Source organism: Lepus europaeus, chromosome 4, assembly GCF_033115175.1.
Source record: "Lepus europaeus isolate LE1 chromosome 4, mLepTim1.pri, whole genome shotgun sequence".
Classification (NCBI taxonomy): Eukaryota; Metazoa; Chordata; class Mammalia; order Lagomorpha; family Leporidae; genus Lepus; species Lepus europaeus.
The window spans coordinates 104,918,495-104,933,469 of NC_084830.1; the positions used below are offsets into that span (position 1 = coordinate 104,918,495).

The window sequence follows — 14,975 nt, forward strand, 5'->3', positions numbered from 1 at the left end:
GAAACAAACAAAAAGCTCATACAAAGTTTCGTTCAGTTCATTCATTTGAGAGACAGATGATGATGGAGAAAGCTCCTTCCCACTGGTGCATTCCTCAAATGCCTGTGCCTTTCTGGGCTGGGCTGGGCTGAAGCTGTACGCCAGGAACTTCATCAGGGTCTCCCAGGTAGGTAGCGGGGACTCGATGACTTGAGTGATGACTTCTGCATTTGCAGGAAGCCGGAGTCAGTAGACAAACCCCGGGCACTCTGATATGAGACACTGTTAGGCCAGAGAGGGAGGGAAGAATCTTCTGTCCACTGACTCCCCAAACGGCTGTTATGACAGCCAGGACTAGGCCAAGGTGAAGCCGGGAGCCTGGAACTCCATCCAGGTCACCCCAACTACGTGGGTCCCAGGCACACTAGCAAGAAACTGGGTGAAAATTGCAGCCAGGACCCCAACCTACACTCGGATACGCTGCACCATCAACGTGGGCCCCTGCACTACCTTTAAGCTATGCCTCAGTACAGTCCTACCTCAGGGCCTTTGCACTTGCAGTGCTGGCCGTAAGCATCACCTGTGTCCTGACATGTCTCTGAGATCTCTGCTCTCACCCGGCTGCAGCCTCCTCTCGCACCTGCCTCCCATCTCCCAAGCACACTCTCCCCCGGGGTAGCTTCCAGAGAGCAGGAAGCTTGTCTTTGGCTTCCACCGTCTCCAGCCACCTGCCAAGTGCTCAAATACCCACTCAATTGTCCGCGTTTTTCAAAAGAGAAAACTGAAGAACATTCGGGCAAAGCTTAGCAAAGCAGCTCAAGGTCCCTCAAAGCACCGCTGAGCCCGGCACCCCGCACAACTCCCAAGCCAGCCGCAGTATTGCCTCCCCGCTCTGAGCACGCCGCAGCCTCCCCGCTCCCCCAGCCGCCACCGCCTCCGCGCCCCTCGGTCCCCAGCGGCGCGTCGGAGCCCGCCCCTGGAGGCTCCCGGGCTCCGCGGAGATGTCACCCTCCCCGCCCCCTGTCAGTCAGGCCGAGGGGGCGGCGCGGCCGCCAGGGGGGGCGCTGAGCTCAGAGCTGCCGCAGCGCGCGAGCCGGAGCCCGAGAACAGCCGAGCGCAGCGCGCGAGCGAGCAGAGCGCCAGCGGCGAGCGGTGGCCGGCGACGCACCGAGGTCCGCGCATTGCTGCGCCCCAGCTCAGGGCCAGCGACCCGAGCGCCTGGACACGGCCTGATTGCCCAACGACTCTGAGCCCGCCCGGCCCGGCTTCACCGAGCCCCCGCGTCCGCCCGCCGCAGCCGCCGCTCCGCCGCCAGCCCCGGCCCCGCATCCAGGTGAGGCGGCCGCGCGCCCGCCGGGCGCTGGGGATGGAAAAGGGGATGGGGAGGCCAAGGGGACCGCGACGGGATGAAAAAGGGGGCGGGAAGGAGTTAGGCAGCCAACTGAGGACTGCGCGTCAGGGTGAACCCCTGGGATGTGTGACTGCCCCCCGGGTTTGCACCTGCTTGTGCGGCCGTGTGGACGTGCGTCCGTGCCCGTGTGTGGGGGGCGTCCGTGCGCGTGTGGACGCCTGAGTGGCCTCTCTGTGCACGTGAGCGTGTCCGTGGTGTGTTTGTGTGCATGGCCGTGGGACGGACGCGAGTGCACAGCCTTCGCGCCGAGCCGGGCACTCCGGTTCCACGGGGCTGCAGGTTGCAGGGCTCCGAATAACCGAGGCGGGGGCCCCTCCCGCGTCCCTGGGTTTCAAGGACGCCAGGATTCGTTGCGGCCCTGAGGCCTCGTACTGGGGAGAGGGGTGGCGTGGGAGGGGACTGCTGGCCTCGGGGAGGGAGAGGAGCGGGCACCCGGTCCCTCGGGAGAGCGCCCCGGTGCCCGAGTGTTCGCCCTCCCCAGGCTCCAGGATGGACGTGTTCATGAAGGGCCTGTCCATGGCCAAGGAGGGCGTTGTGGCTGCTGCCGAGAAAACCAAGCAGGGGGTCACCGAGGCGGCGGAGAAGACCAAGGAGGGCGTCCTCTACGTCGGTGGGCCGGGGGCAGGGCTCCGGGAGCGCGTTCCGAGGGTGTGGGCTGGGGGTCTTCACAGGGAGTGGGATATGAGTCAGCAGATAGGGCTAGGTCAGCAGGGGTCACTGGGGACACGGCAGGCAGACAGGCGGGCAGGGACGGAGTGGGGATTGGTGAGGGTGGGGTTGGAGCCCATGGCCTCCTTTCCAGCCTGGAGCCCTTTCTCTGCGGGAAGTAGTGTGATAGGTCGCAGCGCCCACTGCCTCAAGCCGTGCTGTCAGCCCATTCCACAGATGGGGAAACTGGGCTCTCACTACCTTGCCCAAGGTCACACAGCTGGGTGAAACCTGAAGGTGGAGGTTTCCACCGGATTGTAGAGACTCGGAAGTCCCGCCCCTACGTCCCTGGCCCATCCTCCTGAATTCCTGGGGCTCCCTCCTGCCCTCCTCCCCAGCTCCCTCCGGGACTGAGTTCCTCTCCGGGCGCCTCTGCTTCCCAGTGCCTGTGGTTCTGCTGTGGCCAGCTCCCCCCACACCCACCCTCCTCGCAGCTGCCAGCTGGTGCCAGGATTTAGGAGGCTGGTTTGGTTAAAATCTCCCACCCTGAGCGAGAAAGGAGACTGAGACTGCAGGGCCATTTACATAAAGGGAGGGAAGGCTGGAGACCCACTCAGTGACTCAGGGCTCGCCCAGGTGCAGCAAACATAATTATCTCCTATAGGGCTGCACACCTTGCCTAAGGTCCTGGCAGATTTGGGTTGTCCCTACTATGTGCCATGCGTTGTGTGAATGCTGGGGCCAAATCCGTTGGCCGGGGACAAAGGCGCCCGCCCTCCAGAGAAGGTGGCAGAGAACACTTCAATAGCGAGAACTGACATGGGGTGGCAGGCAGGGGTGGGGACCACTTTGGGGCAAGGTCGAAAGAGGGGCTGCCTGAGGAGCTGGCTTTGGAGCTGAGCCCTGAACGACAAGATAGCAGGTGGGGGAAGGCAGAAAAGGCAGGTGCAAAGGCCCCGGGGTGGGCTGGCAGCCACCAGAGAGCAGGAGGTAGCTGTAGACAACTGGACGACATGAATGGGCAACAGTCAATTCACTAGGAGGCTCTTCTAGGACATTGATGTCAGTGAGGGGCTGCCGAGATGTGATTTCATTCAGGCTTCTGGGAACAGAACCCCCTGGGGGCCGCACAGCTGCTGGCTGAGGGTGGCTGGGGTGAGGGCAGTAGCACCAGCAGAATGCCTGAGCCCACGTCTGCCTGACCCCAGCTCTGGCCTCCTGCTGGCTCCAGCCCCTTTACTTCTGCCACTCTGACCCTGCCACTCTGCTAAATGCCCCAGCCCCTCCAGGTCTTCCTGCCACTCCCCTTAGATTGGCACCTCCTGCTTCTCCCCCTGCCCAGGATCCCTGGTGTCTTTTCCCAGTCCCTACATATTAAAGCCTCAGCTCCCTGTAGTCTGGTACTCGACGCCTTCCCTGGTCCTGCCCTAGTCTATGCACCCAGCTCCCTTTCTCACAGACCCATGGCTCCTAGCACATGGCTCTGAAAACACAAGTCTCTGTGCCTGCCTGCCTGCCTGCCTGGCTCCCTGAGCCTGGAACACCGTCCTGAGTCTCCTGTCCAAACAACCACCTGCTCCTTCTCAAGGGAGAGATGTCCCCGCCGCACTCACAAACCCCGGGAGGCTGGGGGTGCTCTCCCGGGGACCTGAGGCCCAGGGTGTGAATCTGCCCTTCTGCCCCCTTCAGACCGTGAGCCATGGGCACAGGCCTGACACACAGCAAGCGAAGCGCCAGTAGCTGTTTGCAGGAGCAAAGAATGGGGTGGGGGGTGTTGCTGTCACCTCTCTCTGCCTCTAGGCTGTTGCTGGCATGGGCTTCGGCCTGTGCAGGTGCCCGTGTCCAGACCCACGGGTTGTGGTAGGGAGAGCAGGCTCCCCACTCCCCCCAGGGCTCCACCCCTCGCCCCACATCAGGCGCTCTTGCCTTTCCCGCATTTGATGTCTCCAGGTTGCTGCCAGCTGAGGCTGGGATGCCAGTCCCATCCGCACGCCCCCTTAGACCCGCCCTGTACCTAAGACGCCCCACTTTGTCCAGAAGGAAGAGTTTGCCCCTTATGGGGAAGAGACTTTGGAGATAGTGGAGTGAGAGGAGGGGGCACATGGGCAGCCCTGCACTGTGTGATGCGGAGCTCGGTGGCCCCTCAGCTCCATCCCTTGCCTGCCTCCTCCCTGACTCCCCCCATGCTGGGCTGCACACTCACAGAATGGGAGGGAGCTGGAACTTGGAGGTCCCTCGAGTGCCCATGCAGCCACTCACTAACGGGCCCTCCCCAAGCTTCCGAGGGCCACGTGTGACACAGGGACAATAACCGCAGATCCCAAGGGCAGAACCCAGATCCCAGGACTGGGGGCAGGCCAGGAGCTCTGCACAGTGCTGGCCCTCAGTGGAAGGCCTGAGGCAGGAGGTGTGGGCACTGGGCATGCTGAGAAGAAAGGGGGTCAACAGGGTGGCGGGGACAGCAGCCGCCCAATGCCCACTCTGTAACCACTGTGCCCCTCCGTTCAGCACTCTTACCTGTGTTCCTTTTTCCTCCCTGCAGGAAGCAAGACCCGAGAAGGGGTGGTACAAGGTGTGGCCTCAGGTACCAGCCCCGCCCAGGCCCCGCCCCCTCCCCTACCCTGGGCCCGGTGATCGCCGAGATCCAGAGGGCAGGGTTGGGGAAGGGAGGGTGAGGTCCCAAGACTTCTTGGGTGCTCCCTGGGGGGGAGGGCAGACCCTAGGACACCAGACGGCAGGGGCAGGGGCATCTATGCCTCCTCTACCCTGGCCCCCAAACCCCTCCCCCAACCCCCTCCCTGCTCTAGTGGCTGAGAAAACCAAGGAGCAGGCATCACATCTGGGAGGAGCCGTGTTCTCTGGGGCTGGGAACATCGCAGCTGCCACAGGGCTGGTGAAGAGGGAAGAATTTCCCACTGATCTGAAGGTGAGAGATCCTCCAGGACACACACACACACACACACGCACACGCCCCAGGCCGCCAAGCAAGCCAGCCCCTGCCTGCCCCACTCTCCCAGTCCCTGCCAGCCTGCAGCACGAACAACCTGGCCTCCTGCTCCAAACGGCTGCATGGGAGACTGCCCATAGTGAGGTAGATGTGCGCATGTGCGGTCTCCCAGTGACCGGGACCCCACCTGGCTGTCTGGGCATCCTGCTGGCCAGCGGGACCCATACCACATCTGGCGACATCTGCATGTGCCGCTTGCTGTCCACTCATTTCTTTCTGCTTGACAAGTGTCCACACCAGAGAAGAACAGTTCTGGCAGTATGGCAGTGGGCGGTCCCACCTGCATGCAGCTGACAGGGTACTAGGCGAACACAGTGAAAAGGAAGCAAATGTACAAGATGGTTTCAGACAGGGAAGAAACGACAACAAAGCGGACACGACAGACAGTCCAGAAGCGAGCAGGCTACTTGAGCTAGAAGGGCTTTTCTGGGGAGGTGCTATTTGAGCTGAAGCCTGAGGGATGAGAGAGAAGCAGCCGTGAGCAGATGTGTGGGAAGTACATTTCAGGTGGTGGGAATAGCAAGTACGAAGGCTCTGAGGCAGGTGTGAACCATGGTGGGGTGGGGGGATCTCTGGGTCACGCGGTAGTGCAGGCGTGTCTCCCCAAGGGGCAGTGGTGGCTGCTCTGTGCACACAGAGGCCCCTGTTGGGACCCCCTGTGGGGTAAGAGCTTTGAGCTCTTAGAGCCCCACAGAGCTGGGTGTGGATCCCAGCTCCACCACTTCCTGGCTGTGTACCCTGGGCAGGGATGGGGACGGGGGTGGGGCACCCCACCCTGGCTCTGAGCCTCATGATGGAAGAGGAACGCAGTGGGGCTCTTGTGCAGATTGGAGATAAAGTAATCAGAAGTCCTCCAATCCAGCATGTACATCAGAATCACCAGGGGGAAAGACACACACACACATGCACACACACAGGCACTCACACGCGCCAGGCTCCTGTCCTCCGGCTTCTGAGTCAGTGGGTCTCAGGTGAAGCCTGAGAACCTGCACTTCCAACAAGAAGTCCCCGGGGGATGCTCCCCGTGCAGTTCCGGGGAGCACGCCGCTGTGAGGATCATGATAGAGTGCAGCAAGAGTGTGGCAGTGGGATTGCACCAGCAGCTCACATCTGTCCCCAGGGGGTCCTGTGAGTGCAGGTGTGTGGGGAAGTGTGCTGTGACCTGCCCACGTGTGTACAGCCCTTCCACAGTGGGTGCTCAGTGCCTGCCCGTGGACACGTGCAGACTCTGCCTCCATGCAGGAAGGGGCGATTTTGTCAACGTTTGGTTTGGGTGATCAGCACCACGCATTCAGCACACACATGTCGGTGGGGCTGAGGGAGCTTCCACTCCCCTCCTCCACTCCAGACATCTTGCACAGTTGGCTCCTTCCACTGTGGGATGCCTGGGTCTTGTTGCCTTGAAGCTACGCCACGTCCCCAGGAGGAAGGCACCATACCTAGCCCATTTCGCAGCTGAAGGAACTGAGGTTCGCAGAGCTACAATGATTTGCCTGAGGTCCTGGTGCTGACACAGGGCCAGGTCCTGTGCTGACAGCTGGGGTGCCCAGGCACACAGGGAGCCTCGGGTGTCCGCCTGCAGGCTCTCTGAGTTCCTGCCTCCTTGCCCATGCCCCCAAGGCTGCTCTCTCAAGGGAGTTCAAACAACAGAGGGAAGGCAGGCAAGTCCACGGCCATCATTTCTGAGTCTCTGCTCCCTTCCCAAACACGATCATGGCATCTGCACCGCAGGCCTAGTGAGCAGACAGCTCTCCCTGCATTTCCCATCCGGGGCTGCTGAGATCAGAGATTCGAGGACTAGCCAGTGGCCAGGCTGGGTGGGTCAAGGGGACTTTTTACTGAAGGGCAGCCTACCTATGCCAAAAACCAGCAGCTCCACTTGTTTTCACCAAGGGAGCCCCCATGGAACCAGGAGCCAGCCCAACACATAGCACACACCCCCTCCCCCACCAGAGGCCACCTTGTGGCCCCTTCCAGTCCTTACTGTCATCACAGCCAGGACATGGGTGAGACAAGTGTCCCAGGTGCTCACTCGGGGCAGAGTGCGGGGGGAGCCTCATTTGCATGGCCCAAAGAGGGACTGCCTTCCTAACACCTGGGCCTGGGCGCCTCACGGATGGCCCCCTCCGTCCTGGCCCTGCCTATCCTCACCCCCACCTCTACGAGAACTGCTTGCTAACTTCCAGCCGCACAAATCAGGTGGGTGTTTTTTTAACTTCATGTGAAGGGCTTCATAAAATGCATGTTCTTCTGTCTCTGGCTTCTTTCATTCACCATGTACATTTGTGAGGTTCCGCCCTGCCCACGTCCTCAGTGTCACCTTCATTCTTACTGTGTAGGCTCCCACTGCACACCCATTCTACTGCCACTGGACAGTGAGGTTGTCGATCAATGTGCTCGTGCTAGGATTTAAAAAAAAAAAAGATTTATTTATTAACTTATGGGGGTGGGGGGAGAAAGTCTCCAAATGCTTGCTTTACTCACCAGTCAGCCACAATGGCCAGGGCTGGTCCAGCCCACAGCCAGACTGGAGTTCCCATCTGTGTGCAGGGGCCCATGTACTTGGCCATCTTCTGCTGCTCTCCCAGGCGTGTTAGCAGGGAGCTGGATCGGAAGTGGAGCTGCAGTGATGTGAACTGTTGCTCGGATGTGGAATTCTGATGTGGGATTCCAGCACCACAGGCAGTGGCTTAACTCACTGCCCACAATACCAGCCCCATCAAGCTGGGGTTTTTATTTAGCGCCATGATTCTTCCCTAGATTCTGGGTGACTTGGAGCAAGATAATACTTCCCTATCCTGGGCCTTGATGTACCCTGCTCTATAGTTAGGGGGAAGGAGCCAGGTCAGGAGCTGTAAACCGGTATGTCCACAGGGCCTACGTGGACAGGTACTCTGAAGGAAACAACATTATTGGGACAGGGCTGGGGGCAACTGGAGTACCAACTTCTCAGTGCCAATCCCCCAAGGTCCCAAGCATGTGCCTGGCCACATGTAGCCATGCACGACCTGGAGTTATTTTGTCTGTGTGTAGCCAACTCAGTCCTGTGTTTGTGCACATACATGCACTCACCTACAGGTGGCCAGCCACATCTCTCTCTCTCTCTCTCTCTCTCTCTCTCTCTCACACACACACACACACACACACACACGCACAACGGTCCCTGTCTGTCTGGGCAGCAGACGCAGGGGGGAGGGGGAGTCTTAGCTCACACATCCAAGCAACACTATGAGCTGTTGCTCCCAGCTTATCTTAAAATAGCAACAGCGAAGAAACCAGGCCACACAGGGCCCTGGGGGAGGGATGGGCGGAAGCAGCAGAGGACTGGCTCAGAGCCCCTACCCAGCCCTGTCCCTGAACCTCCGTCTCCCACCAGCCCTGGAGGGAGCATCCAGGGTTCTCCCTTGGGGTCCTGAGGCTGAGCACAGAGCCTGCCTCCCGGGAGTCAGGGAAAAAGGGTGACTGAGCAAGCTGTCCCCACATGCAGTCCAAATGGCAGAGGCGCAGGAAGCGGCCAGATGCTGGGGGGAGGGGCAGAGAGAGCCCGTGGCCCCCTCCACTCCCAGCCTCAAACGAGCGGATTTGGCGGGTTTCCACCCTTCACACCTCCACGGCACGGCCAAGGCACTCCAAATAAACAACTTGATTAAACATGCTCCTGGCACCGCCAACCCACCCCAGCCTGCTCTCTGCTTCCAAGCAGCCAAAAGCTCCCCCATGTGTGGAGGCGACACCCCAGCTGCCCTCCCCAGCCTTGACCCTCTCTTCCCCGCAGCCAGAGGAAGTGGCCCAGGAAGCCGCTGAGGAGCCGCTGATTGAGCCCCTGATGGAGCCAGAAGGGGAAAGTTATGAGGAGCCACCGCAGGTGAGGGCGGCAGGGCTGGGTGGGACTTCCGGCTGCCTCCGCAGGTGGGATGGGAGGACCCTGGTCCAACCCAGGCCCCAGGAGGTGGGAGCAGGGAGGGAAGGGCATTTGGCTAAGAGGACAGAGCCCCAGGCTCCCCTGCCTGGGACTCTCTTGCCTGGGGACTCCAGGATCCTCATCTGCCCGGGAGAGGGACAGGGACCTGGGGCCGCTGGTGGCCGCTTGGTCTCCAACCTCTCCTCCCTGTTGCTCTTGTCTACGCCACCCCTCTGATGCAGGAGGACTATCAGGAGTATGAGCCAGAGGCGTAAGGGCCCAGGAAGGCCGCCCACCAGCAGCACAATGCCGCCCTTGCCCCCGCCCCGCCCCCAGAGCCAGGGCTGACCCTCTGCCCCTTTCCCCGCAAACACGAGATCTTCCTTCCGCTCCGAGGCAGCCCCCTCGGAGCCCGTGTTAGTGTTTGTCCATCTGTCTGTCCTACCCGCCCGCGTCCAACCCTGGGGCACGAACGTGGCCGGGGCTGGGAGCCTCGCGCCCCCTCTCCCCCACCACCCCGGTCCCCAGCGTAGCCCCTCCCGTCCAGCGTCTGCGGATGTAGCATGTTCTCTGTGTTTTTAAACCAAGATCGGAAAGCGACGGCTCCTCCCTGCCCCCAGGGGAACCCGGGCAGCCCCCAGAGCACCCCATTCTCCTCCCAAGAACTTTTTTTTTTAAACCTAAAACCAGGAGCCAGGCTGTGCCGGCCCGGCCCGCCCGAGCGCGGGCGTCGAGTGTTGTGATCGTGGCAGGAGAGCCCCTACCCCCGTGTGAGCGTGTCCCGGGCGGGCGGGCCCGGCCGCCCCCCGCGTGTCCATGAATAAAGCCAATCTGTCCGTAGCCAGCGCCGAATGGGCAAGGCTGGGCTGGGTGCGGGGTGGCGGCGTCAGATGGGCTCCCAGGTCGCGGCCTGTCCCGCTCTGCTCGTTGGGGGCCAGGCACGCTAGGCCCAAACACAAAACTGACCACCTCGGGCCTCAGCTGCCCCCTCTCCTACCCCATTCCCGGGCGTGACCCGAGGCGCAGGGGTTCTCCAGGGGCTAGGACACGCATTCGCTAGGAGGCGGGAGGGTAGCTTCGGGCGCCACCTGCTGGGCCGTAAAGCGAAGACAGGGGAGCCGGGGCCAAGGGCCACCCGTCCAGCCGCGCAGGCGCGCCGAGGCCCCAGCTTGCACGGACCTGCGTGCACGTTCGCCCGCCCGTGCGCACCAAACCCAGGGTAAGCGTGCAGAGCCGCACGCACTTCACGGCTGCATCAAGCCCGCGGCGCCGGTGCCAAGCGGCGCTGTCCCACTCCGGAACGGGTGCACGCACACGGGCCCAGCGCGAAAAGACCCACCGAAGGGGAGGGGAGATAGGCAGATGCTCTGGGGGAAGAGGGCAAAAGTTCCTACATCCAGAAGGGCTCCCCCTGGAGACCTAGGCTGACGATCGGCGAGGGTCGCAAAAATCTGAGAAACTGGCCAGGCGCTTGGAGCGGATCAGGATAGGCACCAGGGGGCCCCCTACACCGCCTCCGAGCGAAGACGGAGGACGGGAGACCGGGACCACTGCACTGCGGGTTCTGCTCCGAGGCCCCGCCCCTGCCATGCGAAAGCGCTGCCTTTATTGGCACAGAAGCTGCCTGCACCGAGGCCCCGCCCTCACACTGCGGAGGCCCCGCCTCCCTGCGCGGCGCCCCCGCCCCTCTTCTGCTGCAGCAGCCCCGCCCCGCCCTGCAGTGGAAGCCCGGCCTGGCCTTGCCGCAGAGACCTCCAGCTCGCCTGCGCAAGACCCCGGCCGCCTCCGTGCCTTGGAGCGTCTGTCCCTGCAGCCCCGAAGCGGCAGAAGCTTGCTCCGTTTAATCAGTCTCCACGTATTAGCGCTTCTTGCCCTGAGTCCTTGGGGGCTAGAGGCTATGCAAAGCCCGGGCAAGGCTTGAGCGTGGCCTGCTGGGTTTCCGGAAGCGGGAGGCAGCCGTGGGCGGGACGTGCTGAGGACAGACCCGCTGGCCTGGAGCCTCCGCCGCTGCCATCCCTTTTGGCCGACCTGAGACGCGGCCCTCTGCCCTCGGGCTGAGTTTGGCACAAGGTTTTACAGTTTTAAGACGTGAATACCTTTGGGTTGGGCACACCTGTTCCAGTGGCCTCTGTCCCTTCTTCTCACTATTGTATTGCGCCCGGTGCTGTGGGCACTACCCTCCTTGAGACCCGCTCGCCTTAAAAGAATTGGAGTCAGCCCCTGAGCCCATTTGTAGACGCCCAAACCAGGGTCATCATCTGGCCCGTGGGGAAATGCACTTCTCCCACGCGATGCCAAGCCTCTCACCTGACCCTACTGAGACGGTTCTGCCCACAAACCAGTGCTCTGCTCTGCCCCGGGGTCACTCTAAACCCGCCCCAGGCACAGGTCCAGGGGGCCCCGCAGAAGACACAGCTCAGGGTCCCAACTGCAATGCAAACAGCTCGCGTGTGAGCCCAGGCACACGTGGGCTTCACACAGGGTAGAGCCATGTGCTGGGTGCCCAGTACATATGGCTCTTCTCTGCACTCATTTCACTCAAAACCATCCTCAAGGCTTCCTGGCCAGGAGCTCTACTGAGAGGCCAAAGAGACACAGTTACCTGCCTGAGGTCATGTTGATCCTCCCAAGCCTGACCCCCACCCCCACCCCAAAAGCTCAACTCCTTTGAAATTTCCAAACGAGAATGGCTGTGGCTGAGTGGAGGGGGACAAACAAACAGCAGATGACAACAATAAGAATGTGGAGGCAACAGCGGGGTTTACAGACACCTGGGCCATCTGACGTGGCCTTGGAGGAGGCTGTGTGTGGGGGTGGCAGTGAGCGGTGTGCATGTCTCCACGTGCGGTCTGGGCATGGGGGCGTGCCATGTCTGGATCTGCGTTCAAGTGTGTACACAGGTGTGTGCGTGTGGTGTGCCTTCACGGAGTGATCTCACATTGCACGCCGTGCACCTGCTCCGCTCTGAGGAGTGAGCGGCTTCAGGAACAGCCCCGCAGGCTGCTGCCCGGACAGAGCGCACCTCCGGGCAATCACAAAGTCATCCCCAGATCCGGGGAACACAAGTTCAGCTGGAGTTTTACAAAGAATATAAACAAAGCGGAGGTGCTAGACCAGCACAGGAAGGAGCTGGTGCGCACGGTTGAAGAAAGGTGGCCAGCTCAGGTGCCGGAGGAGGCGGGGCTGGAGCTGAAACCTGACTGAGAAGGGGGTGGGGTGGGCAGGTGTTGCAGGTAGAGGAGGAACCCACCGCTCTGGTGTTCTCAGGAGCATGTGGTCAGCAAGGCGAGCCTGGCCAGCCCTCCGCACACCCCGCCCCCCCTCTCGGAACCCCAGCTTTCTCTCCCTCCTGGGCAGCTGCTGTGCCCCCTGCCTGTTGAAAGCCTGCCCGCTCTCAGCTTCCCCTGCTTGAACAGAAGCGAGTCTGTGTCATCCCAACCACCTGCCTAGCTGTGCACAGAGACCCCCCCACACACACACAGCTCACCTGGAAACTGCCCTCTTCCCTGGGACAGGGCTGGGGGCTGGCCCCGAAGCCCCCATCATTTGTCCGGCTCCCTGCCCCCACCTCCCATACTGCGGCTCCACAGCCTTCCCTGGAACTTTATTTTTGTTTTTTCCCTTCCCTATTTATAGCTCTCTCCCCTCCGAGCCATCCCTGCATCCATCCCGTTGCCTAGAAACCGGCTCTGGGCTGAGGGAGGGGGAAGGCCAGGCCCGAGCCCAGGCAGGGGGAGAGGAAGAGCTGTCACCCATTCCCCTCACAGCACCACCCCCAGGCTCCCAGAAGCCCACCCCGCGCCTCTGCCCAGCACCCACCGAATGGAAGCTCTTTGAAAGATAAAACAAAATGTGAAAAACAGCAGCCCCTGGGAAGTCCTTCACGAATTCTATAGACCGGGGATGACCCTGGTCTCTCTCACGCCCGTCCTGCTGGGGGCCTGCACGCATTGCTTTTCAAGGGGGAAATTGAGGGTTCAGGAAGCCCAGGTCCCACAACTGGAGCTTTCTCAGCAGGATCCACACTCTGAATCTGTTGGCCTTAAGACATTAGCCTGAAACACGGAAAAGCTTTAAAAGCACACAGATCGCCGTAATCCATTCATTGCAGGAGGGGAAAGGAAAAAATGTTGCCACAGTCTCGCTAGACACCAAATCACTGGTTATACCTCTGCCCTGCCCCCTGCCATGTGTCCCCCACTCCGGGCTAGCACCTGGCTCAGTTACAACTGGACTCCTGGTCTGACAGCTCATCTACCCCAGATCCGATCAGGGAGCCTGAGCTACTTCCTAGCTGTCCTTCTTAGCAGCTGTGTGAGCTTGGGACGTTCACATAGCCTCTCTGAGCCTCGGTTTCCTCAGCTCCAAGGCGAGGGTGCTTCCTTCCTCCCCCGAGGACTGGAGATGATTGAAAGCGCTGCTGTGAGGAAGCGCTCTGTGGAGTGTAGCGTGCTATAAAACAGGAGCAGTGAATGTGAATCATTCATATTCTTATTGTCATTGTTAGAGCCAAGAGAGGGGCAGAGGAGCCCAAACAGACCCTGAAAGGGAGGGAGCCCAGTGTCCGGACAGAAGGATCCGACATGAGGGGACTGCCTGGGAGCACCTGAGGAGCATCGTGCCCCCTTGTGCCTCATTCCTCCTTCTCAAGTGCCCCCTTCCCTCCCCCTGCCCCAAGGTCCACTTCTGCCTTCTGGGCAGGATGGGGAGGGGCTGCCAAGGAGCAGCTGGGCTGTGATGTGGCCCCAGGGTGGAGCAGGTGCAGAGGGGAGTGGGGAGGCGGTGCTGTGTGGATAGAGGCTGTGCTCCTGTGTGTCCAGACCAGGGTATCTTGTAAACAGCAGGGCAGCACAGTAAGGGCCAGAGTGGTGCATGCTGGGAAGGGGGAGTGCAAAGATGACCCCTTGGGCATCCATTATCTGGGCTGAGGAGACAGCAGGGTGTGTGTGTGTGTCTGTGTGTGCATGAGTGGCACTGGTCGCATGGGGGAGTTTGACTGCCAACTCTACCGCTTTCCAGCTGTGTGACCCTGGAAGTTACTGAACCTCTCTGAACTTCAGCACCCCCTCACCTATGAGATTAACAACAGTAGCATCTCAGTGTGACGGTGAGCTTGGAAGCACTTGGAAAGTGAGGAATGGTACACACCATGCTGTCCTTGGCAGGAAGCCCTGGCTTCTGCCCCGCACTCGTGACAATGGGTGCACATATGAGAGTCTGGAGGCAAGACTTGGGGCACAGAGCCTGGGCCAGAACTTCCTGGGGGATCCTATGTTGTGTGTGCAGTCCTGAAGCAAGCACAAGAACTTTACAGAAAGTTGGGTTCTTTTGGCCAGCGCCGCGGCTCACTTGGCTAATCCTCCGCCTGCAGCACCGGCACCCCGGGTTCTAGTCCTGATTGGAGCGCCAGATTCTGTCCTGGTTGCCCCTCTTCCAGTCCAGCTCTCTGCTGTGGCCTGGAAAGCAGTAAAAGATGTCCCAAGTGCTTGGGCCCTGCATCCACATGGGAGACCAGGAGGAAGCACCTGGCTCCTGGCTTCAGATCTGCACAACGCACCGGCAGTAGCGGCCATTTGGGGGTGAACCAACGGAAGGAAGACTTTTCTCTCTGTCTCTCTCTCTCTTTCTCTCACTGTCTAACTCTGCCTGTCAAAAAAAAAAAGAAAGAAAGTTGGGTTCTTCTGGCACTGCCTGCTGCGTGATACCTCCAACTACACACACACACACACACACACAGCATATGCTTGTGTGCATAGAGACTGTGATTTGCAGAAATTCAGCCTACACAAGACCTGTGTCCAGCCAAAGGGGTCAGGAACCATGGATGCCATTGTGTTAGGAATCTCAGACCTCTCTCTCTCTCTCTCTCTCTCTCTCTCTCTCTCTCTCTCTCAGTTTATTTTTAGGTTTGAAAGGCAGAGTTACAGAGAGACAGAGGAACAGACAGAAAGATCTTCCATCCACTTGGGTCTTATGCTCTGACCACACTCCCCAAATGGCCCCAACAGCCAGGGCTGGGCCAGGCCAAA

At 60.7% G+C, this 14,975-nt stretch overlaps 1 protein-coding gene across 1 annotated transcript; it reads left to right on the forward strand.

Moving 5' to 3' along the window:
- Window positions 1-1,272: 1,272 nt before the first annotated feature.
- SNCB (synuclein beta) lies at window positions 1,273-9,251 on the forward strand. Its single transcript, XM_062189629.1, has 6 exons — window positions 1,273-1,312; window positions 1,872-2,000; window positions 4,581-4,622; window positions 4,846-4,964; window positions 8,821-8,910; window positions 9,189-9,251. The coding sequence occupies exons 2-6, from the start codon at window positions 1,880-1,882 to the stop codon at window positions 9,219-9,221; spliced, it is 405 nt and encodes a 134-aa protein (XP_062045613.1). The 5' UTR covers window positions 1,273-1,312; window positions 1,872-1,879; the 3' UTR covers window positions 9,222-9,251.
- The last annotated feature ends 5,724 nt before the right edge of the window (window positions 9,252-14,975 follow it).

Excerpts from the sequence above, each read along its gene's own strand:
- SNCB (XM_062189629.1), top strand. The coding sequence starts at position 1,880 with ATGGACGTGTTCATGAAGGGCCTGTCCATGGCCAAGGAGGGCGTTGTG. Across the intron at positions 2,001-4,580 it reads GGAGGGCGTCCTCTACGTCG|GAAGCAAGACCCGAGAAGGG; the intron begins GTGGGCCGGGGG and ends TCCTCCCTGCAG. Across the intron at positions 4,623-4,845 it reads GGTACAAGGTGTGGCCTCAG|TGGCTGAGAAAACCAAGGAG; the intron begins GTACCAGCCCCG and ends TCCCTGCTCTAG.